This window comes from Drosophila novamexicana, unplaced genomic scaffold (genome assembly GCF_003285875.2).
Source record: "Drosophila novamexicana strain 15010-1031.04,08,12 unplaced genomic scaffold, DnovRS2.1 tig00001302-arrow-arrow-pilon, whole genome shotgun sequence".
Lineage (NCBI taxonomy): Eukaryota > Metazoa > Arthropoda > Insecta > Diptera > Drosophilidae > Drosophila > Drosophila novamexicana.
This window is the reverse complement of record NW_020824849.1, coordinates 570,691-588,509: the sequence shown is the minus strand read 5'-3', so window position 1 is coordinate 588,509 and position 17,819 is coordinate 570,691. Positions and strand designations below refer to the sequence as shown.

The 17,819-nt window shown below is 39.7% G+C and overlaps 1 protein-coding gene and 1 long non-coding RNA gene across 2 annotated transcripts; one reads left to right on the top strand and one right to left on the bottom strand.

The window, feature by feature from the left end:
• Positions 1-3,637: 3,637 nt before the first annotated feature.
• LOC115767068 lies at positions 3,638-4,511 on the top strand. The gene is made up of 3 exons (XR_004018352.1): positions 3,638-3,783; positions 3,848-4,025; positions 4,088-4,511. It is a non-coding gene; the product is annotated as an uncharacterized LOC115767068 (long non-coding RNA).
• A 6,117-nt stretch (positions 4,512-10,628) lies between these two features.
• LOC115767051 lies at positions 10,629-11,609 on the bottom strand. Its single transcript, XM_030711183.1, has 2 exons — positions 11,532-11,609; positions 10,629-11,466 (listed from the first exon to the last, which is right to left on the bottom strand). The coding sequence occupies exons 1-2, from the start codon at positions 11,539-11,541 to the stop codon at positions 10,769-10,771; spliced, it is 708 nt and encodes a 235-aa protein (XP_030567043.1). The 5' UTR covers positions 11,542-11,609; the 3' UTR covers positions 10,629-10,768.
• Positions 11,610-17,819: the final 6,210 nt, after the last annotated feature.

Genomic DNA, 17,819 nt, shown 5'->3' with positions numbered 1-17,819 from the left:
GCATTCAAAAAATATTATTGGGGCGTTTTTGTGGGCGTGTTAGCATCGGTTAGCGTGGGCAATGTGGAAAATCTGGCAAATAGGGAAACGCTCGCAACAGCAAAAAACACTGGCACCTTTTCCCAGCTTAGGCGGTGCGGTGGCTGGCTGGCTGGCTCTCAAATGATGAAACGCTTAGTTTTTTATGCATGGAACTTGTCGATGGCAAAAGTTGAATTATTGCGAATACGACCGAGCCAGCGGTTGAGTATGGCTCATGCATTATGAATGCGCCGGGCGCTGACGAGGAGCAGGATGAGCAAGAAAATACAGACAACAAGCAGTTGGACTTATGTGGCTAAGGTCTCGCCGCCAAGGTACGTTGGGCGGTTGTCGGGGGGCGGCGGCAATGCAAGTGGCAGCCACAAGTTGCAGTCACCAGCGTGCCACAAATTTTGGTGCAGACTGCTCTTAAAGTTGCGCGGGGCGAGGGGGCTACGCGGAAACAACTCACTTGTTGATCGAGTTGAACCAGACACAAATTGAAGACGCAAAGCTGCCTAGTTGGGGGCCACCTTAATATTGTGCGCTGGAACATCTAATAGAAATCCTTTCATATGTAAGACACAAGCTTCAATTTAACGCATTTAAGGGAGATAATTCATGTATATATATATTCATGTAGATATAAAACTAAGTATTTTTCCTGACTTATGTATGCATGTATGTATGTATATATGTATATATGTATATATGTATGTACGTATGTATGTATGTATGTATGTATGTATGTATGTATGTATGTATGTATGTATGTATGTATGTGTGCAATATATGTATATATGTATGTATGCGTGTATGTAAAAAACGTACTTTTCAATAATGCCCTCCTACTCGATTCTCATAAATTCAAGTAAGTCTCATAGGCTTGACTTCATATTGGAGGAGACGGCGCCTTCAACATAGGAGGGGACGGCAGCTTCAACAAAGGAGGAGACAGCAGCTTCAACATAGGAGGAGATGGAATCTTTAACAGAGGAGAAGACAGCAGCTTTAACATGCAGAATACGGCTTTACTTTTGCAGGAGGCGGCAGCTGAAACATTCGAAGAGGCAGCGGCTATGGCGGGTCTCATTGCAAAAACTGGTACAAATCGATATGGTATTATATTTAAAATAATAGTAGCAACTATTACAAACGTATGTATTGTATATCTTAGCTAATACATCTTTTTATATTTTTTTTAAAGCTAATAAGCATTATCTCTGCTTTTCTGTTCTTTCAGTAATGTGTTCATCAAATTCGACTCTCACTTACTGTTAGATGACAATGACATCAAATAATCGTGCATGTGGACTTACAGGTGAGTAGATAACTATAAATATATATGGATCTCTATATATAAAACTGTTTGTGCTGACTGATTGACTGAAGCGGAAATTTTTAATGACGCTAAGACGGGGTGATTTGGGAAATTCCACCCGCAAGTGCGGAAAAATTTAAAAAAATACGTCTGTATGACACTTTTCTGTTCACCATCCGATCAATTTCAAAATCATTTGCTAAGATCTTTGGTCAAACGTATTTGAGGGGTGTCTGGACTTTAAACCAATTTATATACAATAATATACGTGCCTTATTACTAATTGTTTTTCCAATTCAAACTAAGACTCGTTTTTTTCGTGATATGAATATTTTGAAAGACTATTTAAAATGGTGGCAAATCGGAATATTTGATGTGATTGGCCATATGTCTAATTCAGCTCTAAGCCTAAGAGTAAATCAGACTGATTTTACGCCTGCTATATCCGTCTGATTGTTGCTATTGCAGTTATGTGAATGTATATATATATATATATATATATGCAATGTTGTGCAGCTTAAGATATCGGGAAAATACATTTTTGGAATAGCAATTCCATATACGGTCATTTCAAGTTTCTAGCTCCTATAGGTTCTGAGATCAACGCGTTCATACATACGGACATGGCTAGATCGACTCGACTATTGATGCTCATCAGGAATACATATCTGCTGCCCGTTACATAGATTTGCACAAAAAATTTTTAATTTTCACTCACTTTCAATTTTACCTTTAAGTAAAATCGAAAAAAAAAATCAGCAGATATTTGCTTGCCAGTGTCAGCTTTTAAAGCCATTGACAAGTCTGTATAGCTTTGCTAACGGTCTGCCAAGAGCAACAACAGCTCTATAAAAATAAAATATGTAGTATACAATATATTTGAATATTTCGCAGTGCATTTCGGTGTTGGTTTGGTATGTTGCATGGCACTAAATCAATGTTGGTATTGTGCAAAATGGTGGCACAGAAATGGGTTGGGGATGGGGATGGGACACTGTGTGAAAAGGCAACACTGGTGGCAGCACCCCGGGGGCACGCCGTCAATTTGGTAACCAAACTGAACATTTCGCAATGCCAACCGAAATGTAATTGACGCACGTTGCTTAGGTACGAGGCCGGGGTTCGGGCTTCTGGCCAGGGTCTCTCACCTCTGTGCGGGGCCCCATGCTATCATCATTTAAATGTTGATTGTCGGTTTGTCAGTCTTGTGGAGGCGACAAGAGCTACATTTTGCGGCATGGCGCACAAAGCAACCCTAAATTAGATTGAGAAAGCGCTGGCTGCGAGTTTCGTCTAACTGCAGCTGCCACTGCAACTGCCACTGCAACTGCTACGTATCGACTGGCGTTGCCAATTGAAATAGATGCTACACAAGTGCTAATTTGATGACGCCATGGGGCTGCTCGCCTCTGACTGCTAGGGAGGGAGGGGGGGCTAAATGAATCCAGTGCAGGTCAACTCAATGCTGTCGCTTAATTAATGGTCACCTTATGGTGTGGCAGCCGCAGGAAACAACCCTCAAAGAGCCAACCAGGGTCACAGGGTAATACAAAATGATAATGCGTATGTATATGAATGTATACATAAACATCTATATTCATATGGACGCACAGCAACAAGCCATATTAAATGGTTCAGCGCCTTTGGCAGGACATTGCACTCGCACTCGCAGTGGGCACTCGGGCTCGGGCAGGGACACAATGGAGTCCTTATATAGAAGGCACATAATTAAAATTTATGAGCACGCTTTTTCAAGAAATTGCCCCTGGTTACCTTTATGCAATAGCCATTGGCACGATTCGAAAGCGTTTCTCAAAAACGAACGCAGGACAATCAAATGAAACACCCCACACCTTGCATAAACAGGAAACGAACAATAGATCTAAGAAGCATTTGGATAAAATGCAATACAAAAGGGTCAATAAATTACGCAAGAGTAAAATGTGAAAAGCAGCCATGCTCAGGTGTTCAGCGACACGAAACGGGTTGTTCGAAGTTGAGATAAATATATAAGAACATATGTATTAATATTGAGCGCTCGTTAGTTTTTGAAGAATTTGTGGAACGCTTTGGCAATGAAATACAAAAAATTAAACGTAAGATGTGCATTATTTGAGGAATGTTGCGCAAATGAAACACAGACAATTTTAAACAAAAAATGTTTGGCAAGGATGGAAACGAAATTAAACTGGTGAACACAAAGTTTAATATTTTCAGAAATGAGCAAAAGCTGTTACACAACACTGCCAAACAATCGGCTTAATCGTGACAGCAACTCGTTACTTTGACAAACATATATATCAATGGATAATGACAGCTACTTTTTGGCAATTCGTATATTTCGGACTTTTGCAGCACTATTCCAAATTATTCGCTTGAGCTTTTGCAATGAATTGGTTGTCATTCCTATGCGTTTATCTGCGCCAAAAATTGCAAACTACGTAGGTGAATGAATGTGCCAATATAATATCAATGATTCTACCAATTCTTCTCATATTTTGTTAGACCCTGCAAACAGCATGGCGAATCGCATTGCATGCGCTGTCAGTGCCAGCGACGCCTGGGCAGAGGACGTGTGTCACAGCATGTAGATGCCTACGAAGAAGCGGGAGTGTATTTGTGTTTTAAAGACGATAATTATTAAAAAGCAGATTCAAAAAGAGCACATATTCATATATTAAAAGTGAGTAGAGTAAGCCATTCACCATAAGGGCGTGTCTTTTTGTTAACTTTTGCTACTCTCAGTTCCTCAGCTGCCCGCTTATGGTATTATTGAAATTACTAAGAAATTATTGATTACAATGCCTGGGCAGTCTGGCAAAGATTTTTGTTTTTTTTTTTTGATTGTGGTTCTTCAAAGCGTTCCACCGTCTGGCAGCCAATTTTTGACATCAGCTTTTGTGTGGCTAAATTTGAAAGTGGCCGCAAATAGAAAACAAAGTCACGGCCAACACAATTGCGCTCTGGTCCCCGGGAAAGTGCTACTAATTAGCCATGTCCAATCACAAGACTCTGCGCGGGCTGAGACCGCAAATGGACTGGGGAGCCGGAGAGTTATTTACAAAAGCCGCTTGATAAAAGTGTCGCTCCAAATGTGCGACAATAAGATGACATTTTGTTGTTGCCTCTTTGCGGGCGGAAGTCAAAGTGTTGTTAAATAAATAATAAACCGTCTATAATAAATGATATTAGGCGTATAGCTGTTTGCTTTTCGTTTTGCCCATTGGGCATTGCATAAGCCTGGCCAGACAGACGCTGGAATGTGGGTGACAGATTGGAAAGGAAAACACGTGCTAAAAGGTTTTGCCAAGCGTGTTTATGAGACCTCTTTCGAATGACGCGTGATCAATTGAGAATAATTTGTTGATACACTTACGTTAATAACATTTAGACATGTATTTGTTGATTTCGAATAGATAATCCTCGATTTTGCAAATCGTCATTATTTTAATTAACTATAGCTCTACCGTTTTCATGGTTAACTCAGATAAAAAATAATCCCAATTTGCAAGAGGTCTTTCTGCAGCCCAACTCCCTCCCTCTCTGTCATTGCCTCTCTGTCTCATTTTTTCTGTCTCTTTCTGTATGCATATATATATATATATATCTCGCTTAAATCAAGTTTTATTTGTTGTATACAAATAACTGACGCATCTTTTTTAAGAACTTTTCAAATTAACTCAAAAAAAACTTTTCCTTTGTGGCCAGCAATTTGGTCGTGCTGCTGAATATTAATAAAAAGCATACCTGCATTCACTTTGCTACAGTTAGGCAGGAATAAATCCAACTTGAAGTGCATTAAGCCGCAGTCAATCAGCAAGGACAATACTTTTGCCCTTTGGCAAACCAATAAAATGTTAAAACTGCCAACCAAAAATACCACGCACAAACGAAATTATTTCCATTTTTTTTCTTCGGTTTTTTTATTTTTTTATTATTCATTTAAAACTTTTATTTTCTTAATATTCATTTTTTTTCATTTTCGTACTGCCAAAATAAACTACCCATGAATTTATGTATTCGAGTGAATATGCAGTGTGGAAATTTGTTGCAAGCTGCTGCAGCAGGGTTGACTCGGCGGGCGGGGCAAGCCCATTTTCACCGTTTCGACTCCAAATGAATGGCCCGCCGGCTCGACGCGGGTGGCTGGGGAAAGAGAGGTAACTGACAAAAAAAAAAAAAGGAAAAAAGAAAATGCAAACAATGAAAATGCTCGCAATGAAATGCATTGAAAATTGAAAATCAATGAACTGTTATAATAACTTGCCGCAGTCAGAAGCAAGCGCCGTGCCGCCGCCACCGTGGCAGAAACCAGCCGCATGCATATCTATCTGCAACTCAATACACGTATACGTATCTACATATGTATTTGCTCGAATGTATGTACATATTTATAGATATGTAGAGAGCCTTAAATGCATATGCCTGTGCAAGCCTGAAGAGAGTCATTCAGCGGAATGCACAGGCAAAGGCTTACCAAAATGCACTGAGAGAAAAAACACCAGTAAAAAGGTACAAGCAGTTATCGGAATGTATAAAAAAATAGGAATCTCGAGGCGGGAATGCTTGACTAAGAGGGCACCCAAAGCCATATACCAAATCGCTAGGCTCCATCTGTAAACATGATAGGTTCCAATATTGTCGAAAAAGGGGGCGGTATCCAAAATGTTAAATATTTCGGATATTTATGTACCACTCGAGCCAACATACTAAATTTGGTATATCTAACTTCTGCAACTTTTGACTTAAGCTTCAGGATATATGTCTCCAAATCGATATTTATTAACATTACAAAAATTAGAAAAAAAAGCGTAAGAAGAAGCGATAAATTCGTTATGAGGAAAGTATATGAGACTATATATGGACTCAGGCAGACGAACAGGCAGACAGACAAATCGACTCATATATATACATACATATATAAGACATTATGGGGTCAGACATGATTATATTATCGAAATATGGATTCATATATCGAGCAAATTATCACAGTGTATAAATTCTTTGGATAATGCGGCCTGGCTTCTCCGTCTGCCTGCCGTTGTGGCAGTGCAAAGAGAAGTAGGTGCAGCAGTTGGCATGGGCATTGGGACGATGGACTGGAGAACGGGCTGCCAGGCCATGGGCAACTCGTGCTTGCAACGCTCTTCATTAAACATATGTAACGCATTGGCTTACGAGGCTGCGGCACAGCCATCGCTAACGCATGCAACAACAACCTCTCCTGTAGCCGGTCTCTCCTCAATTGTGAGTCGGATGCAACGATTAAAAATTAAATGTTGTCGTATTAACAAGCAAGCTGCACCAGTTGCCAGTTGGCAGTTGCATCTTTGGCCACAGAATTGTTGCAACAAAAAAAAAAACAGGTGGAGAGTAGAGTGGGGGGATGGGTGGGGGTAGACTGACTTTGGGCATTGAAGCATTTGCTGGTCTACAGCAGTTTGCCAATGCTGAAGCTGAAAATCCTTTTGTGCATGTAAAATGCATGTGGGGCTGGCGCGACGGACGCGCCACGTGTGAAATTTATGCACATATGTTGAATGCATTTAAAGCAGGAGCGAAGCGGACAGTGGATGAAGTGTAGAGCCCGACTGAAGACTCTCGGCTAGGTGATCAAAATTCATGGAAAATCAAGCAAAGCGCGCATATATTTCCGAGTCCGGAAAAGAGAATAAAAAATAAAAAAAAAATAAAAAAATATGAAAATGAAATTGTTGGAAAATTGCAATGGCAATGGCCATGGCAATGACGTTGTGTATGTGCAGCAGCACAACGGCAACGAGCATGCCGATATGAAAGAAGAAAGCCATGAAGTCAAGGCATAAGTTGGGGCAGGACGTTCAAGCGAATTAAATGAGTTGGAAATGCATTTGGCTTGCATGGCACTTGGCATGCAGCTAATGGCCAAGAGCGGCACACGCTGCATAGCTGCTGCTGCAGCCGCTGCCGTTGTTGTTGCTGGTGACAATCATTAAGGCTGCTCAACAATAAGGCCAAAATATGCTGGCCCCGTCCTTGTGCTGAGGCTGTTGATGAATCGCTGCCACTCGCCAAGCTTCTCAAGTTTTTTTTTCAAAGGGCCGCCAATGCGACCCTCCAGTTGCATCATTAAAGTTTAAAAAATTATTACATAAACTTAAGAGCTTCAAGTATAAATAAATAAATTGTTAAGTCATTTTATTTGGCAGCCAAATAAATAAATAAACAGCCCATCGAGAAAAGCAAAATGATAATAATGCATAATTGCTCAAACAATCGAATAAATACTTAAGCTGTTGACAGAATCGCATGCTATAGATAAACACATGTGTGCTTATAGTTAGCGAAGTTATGACGCTCTATTTAGCTGGCCTATAGAGTCGTGCTTTTGCCATTTTGTCACTTTTACTGAACAAGCATTTCATTAGCCTCAATTTTTGCTGTCAATTCGCTGGCTGATTGCTTGGATGGCAAATGCTAAAAGTAAAGCTTGCACACTTCCTGAAACGCAACAGTCAATGCTGCCCTTCACAGCCCGTCGTTTGGTTTTTTATAATTTGCTAAGCAAACAGTAAATGAACGGCACTAACAAAATGAATGGCCCACTGTCACACGCGGCGTATGCGCGATGTTTGTTTTTCTCTTTTTATGCCGTGTGCCTTTATGTGCACAATATGTACCTAATTAAGTTTAGCTAATAAGAAACAAAAGATGACCATTTTACACCCTGAACCCATTAAAAATGGGTATAAGGGTATATTGTATTTGTGCGAAAGCCAAATGTATGTAACAGGCAGAAGGAAGTAACTCTGACCCCATAAATTATATATATTCTGATCAGCATAAATAGCTAAGTCGATCTAGCCATGTCCGTCTGTCTGTCCGTCCGTCCGTCCGTCCGTCCGTCCGTCCGTCCGTCCGTCCGTATGTATGAACGCAAGGATCTCAGAACCTATAAGAGCTAGAGAAATTTTAGATGTAGATGCTCCTAGCTCCCCAAGCTCTTCATTTTCATGAAGTTTGGCGTTTTCTTCATGGGTTTCCCTCTAGATTAATCTGGCATTCAAATCTCGTCACCGATTTTTTTGTCGAAATTCATGTCCAAATCTTACCCCAAGATTCGTATATAGACATGGGTCAAAAATTACCACCCCATAACTCGCTCAAATCTCATCCGATTTTCATGAAGCTTGGCGTTTTCTTCATGGTTTTCTTTCTAGATTAATGTGGCATTCAAATCTCGACACCGATATTTTAGTCGAAATTCATGTCCAAATCTTACCCCAAGACTCGTATATAGACATGGGTCAAAAATTACCACCCCATAACTCGGTCAAATCTCATCCGATTTTTACGAAGTTTGGCTTTTTCTTCATGGGTTTCCCTCTAGATTAATGTGGCATTTAAGTCTCGACACCGATTTTGTGGTCGAAATTCATGTCCAAATCTTACCCCAAGATTCGACATGGGTCAAAAATTACCACCCCCATAACTCGGTCAAATCTCATCCGATTTTCACGAAGTTTGGCTTTTTCTTCATGGTTTTCCCTCTAGATTAATGTGGCATTCAAATCTCGACACCGATTTTTTTTTGTCGAAATTCATGTCCAAATCTTACCCCAAGATTCGTACATAGACATGGGTCAAAAATTACCACCCCATAACTCGGTCAAATCTCATCCGATTTTCACGAAGCTTGGCGTTTTCTATATGGGTTTCTTTCTAGATTAATGTGGCATTCAAATCTCGACATCGATTTTTTAGTCGAAATTCATGTCCAAATCTTACCCCAAGATTCGTATATAGACATGGGTCAAAAATTACCACCCCCATAACTCGGTCAAATCTCATCCGATTTTCATGAAGTTTGGCTTTTTGTGCCCTGAACCTATTAAAAATGGGTATAAGGGTATATTGTATTTGTGCGATAGCCAAATATATGTAACAGGCAGAAGGAAGTAACTCTGACCCCATAAATTATATATATTCTGATCAGCATAAATAGCTGAGTCGATCTAGCCATGTCCGTCTGTCTGTCCGTCCGTCCGTCCGTCCGTCCGTATGTATGAACGCAAGGATCTCAGAACCTATATGAGCTAGAGAGCTAGAGCTAGAGCTGAAATTTTAGATGTAGATACTCCTAGCTTCCGCGCAGATCGAGTTTGTTTCCGATAATCGATAACTTACTCCGTTTCCAAGCAATCGATATCGATATCCTGTTTTTTGGGAAATTTTGATAAATAATAAGAACTATAGTCACCAAACTTGACATATAGCTTCTAAAATAGAATATATGTATATATGCATTTGATGTTGGAAGAAGAGGGTTCAGGGTATCCCCTAGTCGGGAGCTCCCGACTAGAACCTCTTACTTGTTTTAAACTATTTTTATTCATATAAGTGATACTTTTAATCGCATTATATGATATATCAGGATTTTATAGCAATTGAAATATATTATTTATGTATTAACATTATTGGTCGTTTACTACAGAGCATCTGTTTGCCAAAACAAATAAATATGAATCTTATAGCAGAGAATAAACGGCATTCAGCTTTTCTATCACGACTTCTGCAATGCTTTTAGCTTCGCGTCCTTTAAAGCTGCTGATAGCTGAGATTGAATCCATTTGTAGCCAGTGACCAGAATGCATCGTGTACAGCGATAAGTACACGATGCTTAAAGCCAAGCCATGAACACGTTCTGGCCACTGGCTGACCACAGGCAGAAGGGGTTAACAATTTGATAAAAGAAGACGGAAAGAAAACAAGCAAAGGAATTTTAAAAATTCAATCATTTCACAAAGAATAAATGCTTTAAAAGTCTACCAAAAATATCAAACAAGCGGTGCAATTCTATTTTTAATACAAACAAATTCACATAAAAAATTTTCATCAAAAATATTAGATTTATCTGTTAGTAAAATTGCCATGAATTTGTCAATTGCACATACTTATTAGGTACGTTTGGCATGTTTGTTTGTTCATGTGCATATGAGGAGCTGTGCATGTAGGTTCGTATATGCATACAAACATGTAGCTATCATTGTATGCATGTACATATATATGCAAGCGTGCATTTGTCTTCATATGTATGTACAAATGTATATTTAAATATATATATGTATGTATGCAAGTATGCATGCATGTATGTATGTATATATGTATGCATGTATTTATGGATGTGTGTATATATATGTATGTTTGTATGTATATATGTAGGCATGTATGCATGTGTGTATGTATGTAACTATGCGTGTCCTTCCTTATAGAAGATGACAATACAAGAATCATGCGTCTAGTATATCACATCTTGAAAAAACAGTTTTCATCATATGTATTTTGCATTAGTGTACTCAAAGACAAAATAAATGAATACTTGGGACCTTCAACTTAAAACTTCAACTGGATTAATAAAATATAAGTTTAAATAGCGCTTTAATTAAACTAAAGCTCAGGGGCTGCCTCCTGACTTTGACGTAGGCACTTGCTGCAAGAACACATGTTGTGGGCTGTGAGGGGATAGCCGAAGGGGCGTGGCTTCTCTGCCGCCATGAATGCGTCCACTGCCACCTGTTGGTTGTGGAACATAGTTTGGATTTGTTGTTTTAGCTGCTGCTCATCGCTGGCAACGGATAGCAACACAGCGTCAGCTGAGTTCGGGTGCACTGCATCTAAGAGTTCGACTGCAGTCGCCTCTGTCGACGGGTGTTGGCTACTCAAATGTTGAGTTAGCTCTATCTCGCCGGCAGAGTAACGCGCTGTTCGACTTGACTTTGATGGATGCTTTTGGCGCTGCAGCTGTCTGTCTGGCGTAACATGCATTTGGGCAAAGCACTTGGCCATTTTGAGCAACTCATGGCTGTCGCCGGCAATGAGTGCCCTGGTGTCGAAATACCAGGGCATATTGGCCATGCTAAATGCCGACTCCAGTAGCATATAGTTGTGCTTTGAATCGTTCACATTTGCTGGCCGATTAATGATTAACACGCTGGCCAAAGTGCCCGGCCGTAGTTTGCCCATAAGACGACACCAGACAACACCATTGCCCAGATCCTGTAGGCTGTGACAGCGCGGACTGTAGACCAATCCCTTGATCCAGTGCATTAGCTGTTTGGCCTCACTGCTTTCGCGGCCAGGCGATTCTGCAATAGGCATATTCACACATTTAACTTAAATCACATACTATTCGAGTGCTAAAACGACTCACTGCTTCGCATGTTTAGGTAATTATTCCAAAATTTTTGTTAATCACTTGAAATTTTAAAGTTGTTGCAACGTGGGTTGCTATGTTCGGAATCACTCTGAGGCTCAACACTAGACGTAATCTTCATTAGCAGTCTCTTCTCTCACCTTTTCCTCCCCTCCCTGCCTACCACCCTTTCTCACTCTCGCTCAATTAACACATTAACTTGGCCAGTGACCAATTGGCCAATAGGCCCAGCTCTGTGCAGCACTTAAGGTGATTACAATGGGTAAATTTATCTTTTCACTGCTGGCTCCCAGCTGAAACTAAATGAATAGCATATTGTGCAAGATTTGGTTTGGGTATTAATGTCACAATTAATGTTGAATCAATACACATAAGTCTGGCTAACATTTAGTCAAAAACATTCCACCAAGCTTATGTATAGCACTTATTATATATAAAACTAATTGTCCAAAGCACAAAAATGAAACAAACAGAGGGCAATAATCGCATAAGAAACTGTGTTAAAAGGAAACTATTTAAGCGCTTCTCAAAAAGGAAACGAGTCCTAGCCAGACAACTGCTTATCGTCTGTAGGGTAACCCACAGAAGACGGAAATATGGCACTACAATCAAGGCCGTATCATTTTCAGAGATATCTGAGGGTAGAGAAAGAACAGCATGCTTTAGAGAAGACAAATTCAAGGCCTGATATAACATCCTACAGAGCAGCCAGCTGTGCAGCTAGGTACATCAGGGCAGAAGAAATAGTTACAGCTAACACGGATGACAAAAAAAAAAACAAAACCCAAGGACTACGTGGCCCAAGGATTGGACGAGAACGCACATCGCTTCAGATAGCAGCTTTTCTAGCGACATTCAAAATAGCCATTATAACATCAGAGTGTCTGGCCAATTATCTCTTTAGACTTCTTACCGACAGATATGAAGAAATAACATCTAGGCTTAAGGTAATTGAAGCCAAAATTTGTTCACTTTCCGTTTACGTGTAAATAATTAGCTCTCGTCTGTCTTTTTAAACCCTGAACCAATTGAAAATGTGTAAAAAGAGTATAATATATTTGCGCAAGTGTATGTAACACGCAGAAGGATGCATCTCTTGGTCAGCATTAATAGGTCCTGTAGGTCCTCCTAGTGCCTGCGCCGATCGATATCGACCTCCTGTTTTTGAAGCAAATTGGGTAAATATTAAGAGCTAGAGTCGCCAAACTTGATATGTTTTATTCTAAAATAGTATAGCTCCCTAGTCGGGAGCTCCCGACTTGTTTACTTTCTTTTTATTAACATTGCATTCTCAAAAGTGTGTCCGATTTACATTCATAAAGGTGACTTGTAACTACTCAATCAATGAATATACTGAATATACTTTACAATCATTTTGAATGAGTCTAAGTTGGTTAGTTCATGAATGTGGATCGTTATTCATTATGCAATTATTTAAGGTGATTAATAGCTGTTTGATAAATTTCTATAATTTCTATTTTAAAAGAAATGATTCTCAGTTCGGCTATTCAATGGGGTCAATAAATTGAAAATTATGTCTTATTCAAATAAGACAACTTCTAATTATATAATATGTATAATATATATATTTTTTTATTATTTCTTGATAATTTCGACCAGTTTTAAGCTTTTTTGTGAATGCAGCTTGGTAACTATTTATTCATTCATTTTGAAGTCATATCTATCAAAGCGCACTGTGAATTCATTCCAGTGCATGTCCATACAAAAACTTATGCCTCCGCACACACTCACAAATACACACATACACTCAAGCACAGCCATATCCACATTCATCTGAATAGACGGGTTAGTGTTCTGTATTCCGTCTCTTAGACTTCTCTGTTGTATATTCTTCGTGCTTCCTGTGGCTACTGTGTCTGTGGTCAAGGCGACCCCAGTCCCATTGGCGTTACCATTCCCAATGACCTCCCACCCCTCCCCCACTGTACACATTGCCAGTTGCTGGCAGCATGCAAATGAATGTTGCCAGGATACGGCACGTGCGCTCATCGGCTTCTTTTTGGGCGGCAGTCGGCAAAGCCGTCACCTTTATGCGGCCATTTCATTTGGCCAGAGGCAGCAGCATCAGCAGCAGCAGAAGCAGCAGAAGCAGCAGCAGGACTTGGACATGGCGCAGTGTTTTGTTGGAGATGGCGCCATCCTGTTGCAGGATGTGGCACGGTTACCAGCGCTTCCTAGCACACAAATAAAATGCAAACAATGCTTGTTTCATTTGCGTAATAAAATATTTATACAGGTATTTAGTTAGCCGGACTGAAAAATACAGCGAACAAGGTGCACGCGAAAAAAAAGAGCACCGAGACCAACGAAAATTAAGCGAAATGCCATGAAAAGAAACGGAGAGAACGAGCATGAAAAACGCCCGGAACAAGAAAAAAAAACAAAAAAAAAATTAAAAAGCCCAAGGAAATGGACAGCTGCCACCGGATGTGGCAGCAACAGAGGCAAACATTCATGCAACGCCTGAACTTTAATATAAAGCTAGCAATCGCTTTGATGCGGCTGCTGTGACCCATTGTTTTTGGCCGAAAACAAAAAACGTCTAGACGTAATTTCTCAGTCGAGAGTCGTCGTACCGTATCACCCCTCTCCGCGATTCTCATTCTTATCCCTGCTCCCTGCTTCCTGCTCGCGATATTATAGATAAATCAGCACGCGCTGCGATTTGCCCAGACTTCACTGGCAGTTGCTGCAGGAGTTAACCCGGAGAATTATGGGCATAACATGGATATTGCTTTCATTTATCATGTGCCTTGGGTCCCGTATTACCCATCCCTAAAGCCCAACTGATCACAGACGCCGAATGGAATACGAATACGTGTCATAAAGTTCCAAATCTGTTTTGTCTCTATTTGAAATTCGTAAATACTTTTTCTAAATAACCATTTTTGAAAAAAACAATTGGGTCTCAAATGTAGACTTTCAATTGAATTGGAAGCCGACCTCAGATCTAATTCGTGTAGCAATTGTAACAATGGAATTGAAATGTTTGTGGCCACTGTGCGTCAAGTAAATCCTAAAGTATTTCGAAAACTCATCTGTACTAAGTGTTTGCTTCTTGTTCGCGTTTTGCTGCTGGCTTGGCTTGGCTGGTTTTCCAAATGCGCCAGTTTCAGGTGGAGCCAAGTGGTTATCATGGCTGCTCAAGTTAGGGTCTTTGAATGCGGCGACGGCGGGCGGCTTTGACTGCAACGTGCTTTATCGCAGAGACGTTAATTAATCTGTGACGCCTTCAACTCCATTGTTGCTGCTGCTGCATCTTCGTGCAGGTCGAACTGGTGGCATGCCCCCGATGCCCCCAGCCGCCTGGCACCGTTGACTGCTGCTTTGGGATGCTGTAAGCATTTTTAACACGTTTTTGCGAAACGGAAATTCTTCTAATATTTTTACATAATTTTATGTGCGGCTACGTCGGCTACAACAACCAACGGCCGGAGACAGAGGCGAAGACGACCACAATGACAATTAACAAAAATAAACAAAATGAGCAAAATGTAGCAAAAAATTTGTGAGTTGCTTTGAGTGAGTTGTATGCTATGGAGTATATGCCACTTAAAGGAAAGAGGAGGGCAAGACAGTCGGCAGGGGGCGTCTGGCAGCATCAGGGGTTGACATTTGTGTGGACGAAGGGGTCGGGGTCTCAGCCTGTCTTGCCATGGCACACAAACAGCGCATTTTAATGTGCGGTCAACAGTCAGGCAACGTCTAAATTTGAAATGTCAGCGTTGTCAACGGCAATTTAGTCGCAACGCAATGACAACAGCGTCAAACAACAACAACAGTAATCAGAATGAATTGTTCGTTTGCGGCATGCCGATGTTCAAATACACTTGCATACATATTATAAACAAATACATTGCCAGCATTTCCATTAAACAATGCTATTTGAAGCTCATATTTGCCTCAGTAGCTTAAATATTTACTTGTTTTGTTTAAAATGTAGATCAAATATAAATAAAATAAATGAATAAGTCTGTCGCAAATCTAGCTTTTGTTCTGCCTTAAATCAGTAACCTTCCACCTTTAGATATATGGCGAAATGAATGAATGAATGAAATCATTTCTTTGAGAGGCTTTTCTTTGAGTTTTCAAAACTAAGCCGGTTTTCTAGCCTTTTTAAAGCTGAAACCATATATAAATGATCTTAACGTCATGTTCGTAAGGACTATGAAAAGCTAACTAAGGATACTTATATAGGTAGTAACATATTTTATTTCTGAAAAATGATTGAAAAGTAATTAATTTTATTATTCAAATTCATAACCATTTTTAATATATAATTTTTCTTTTAATTTTGACTTTAAAAATGTTGCTAATGTGATAAAAGAAATCTGGCCGTCAGAGATTAATACCTTTTTTATAAAGCTACATTAAATAAGAAACAAGGCATAGCTTGTTAAATTCTATGGATAAATCCAGTTCTAGAATTCTAAGCTGAAATGCCTAGAAATGCCCTATATATATATATATATGTATATATACTTCTAGAGTTATTCCGAAGAATTTGTTAATATAAACAAGTTATTTCAATAGCTTATACTTCGAGTATTCTTGCCAATGTCAGATATATGTTATAATGTTGCGATTTTGTCGCAGACTATTTAAAAGTCTGTGCTTTAGTATATCTACAAAGCAAAGCCAAGAAAGCTAGTTCGTCTTGGAGTAGGAGTTGATTTGCGCTATACAACATGTCTCAGATCTGGAATATGAAATTTTTGATTTCGTTAAAGTACTCCATGTTTAAGAGTATTCAAATAAGCTACAAAATATTGCAAGCTGTTGTTGCTGCTGGCTGCGGCTTGTTGCTTTTTTCGCTTTTGGTGTTTGTGTTTGTTGCCTTTGGTTATTTTTTGCGTTGACAACAAATACACTTGTACAGAAATAATGTATAATACATAATAATAATTACGAAAAGCTTTCAAATGCTTTGTTTAAATGTTTTGGTCGCCGCATTTGGGCATTTGTGTTGGGGCCTTGGCACAAGTACGAAATAAGCACAAAAATGCGGCATGCGGCATGCGTCATGCGGCATGATGCATGTGGCATAAAGCATGGGCATGAGTTTGCTCAATTCACGTTGTCTGCACCTTTGGCAGCATCGCACATTGGACCCAAGGGCCTGGTGAAGGGTCGACCCGGTAGTTGTGCAATTTTCTGACTAAGCACAATTTTATTGTTATTATCTAATCATATTTTTGTTTTTTTTTTTTTTTTGTTCATCTTGTATTTTGGAGCTTGGTCAAATAATGGCCCCCAAATTTGTTTGGCCTTATTGAAGATTCTAAGTAAAACTTTAGGAGGCACTTAGGCAATTTAACTTTGATGAGCTTTAAAAGATGTACTTTGGGAACGAATTTATTGTGTATGTACCAAGTTCACTATTGAGCTGAATTTAAGGTGAACATTTAGATTTAATATATTTTCCAGTATGCAATGGCATCTTGTGATTTTATTTCTTTTTTTGACTTGATAGTTCATTTGCATGGATTTGAAGAGCGAGAATTTTATCGAAAAAATACAACTTAATTGTTTTCCATAGTCGTGTGCGACGTCCCAGCTGTCAGGTGGGCGGCCTGGTGAAAGGTGGAACACTTCGCCAAGCGGGCAGGTGGCCACGCTTATGGCGGATGCTCGGACTAAGCAGTTGGGCAAAAGTGCTCTGCCTCCTGGTTGGAGGTGCTTTGTAGTTCAAGAGGCAGCTGGCGTGTGCGTCTGTTAGACGTCTGCTATATTTGATGCTGTGGGTCTTAGCCAGGTCCTCGCCTGAAGCACGCTAATGCGCACGCAGAACAGAGCCGCTGTAATCCTACGCAGATCCAAGCTTTTGAGCAGATGCTATTTGATAAAGAGAAAATAAGTTCGCATTATTTAAAAATCTCATGAAGCTGGCTCGCAACAAATCTAAAAGCTGTTAAAAGTGCTAAGGAGCCATTAAATAAGGTGTGTTATAAGCATAATTAGTGAGATTTCGAAAAAGCAACAAAGTTGTCTGTACTAAAACTTCTTGCTTCAAAATTGCTTTTTTAATATTGCTTTAATGATGGTAGTCAAATAGAGATCCTAAAACCTAAGTTTCATTTCGATATCCTGATTAACAAAAGAGATTTTCGTTCAATCATCATTAACCATTTTCTGGTTAATAGAATTCCGCATAGTCGAGTTTTAACTGTTTTTTGTATATTAACGAAAGCAGCAAAACTGAGAAACTATATGCTTTGCATAGAAATATAGAGACTGGCAGACGGAAGACATTGACTCGGTTTT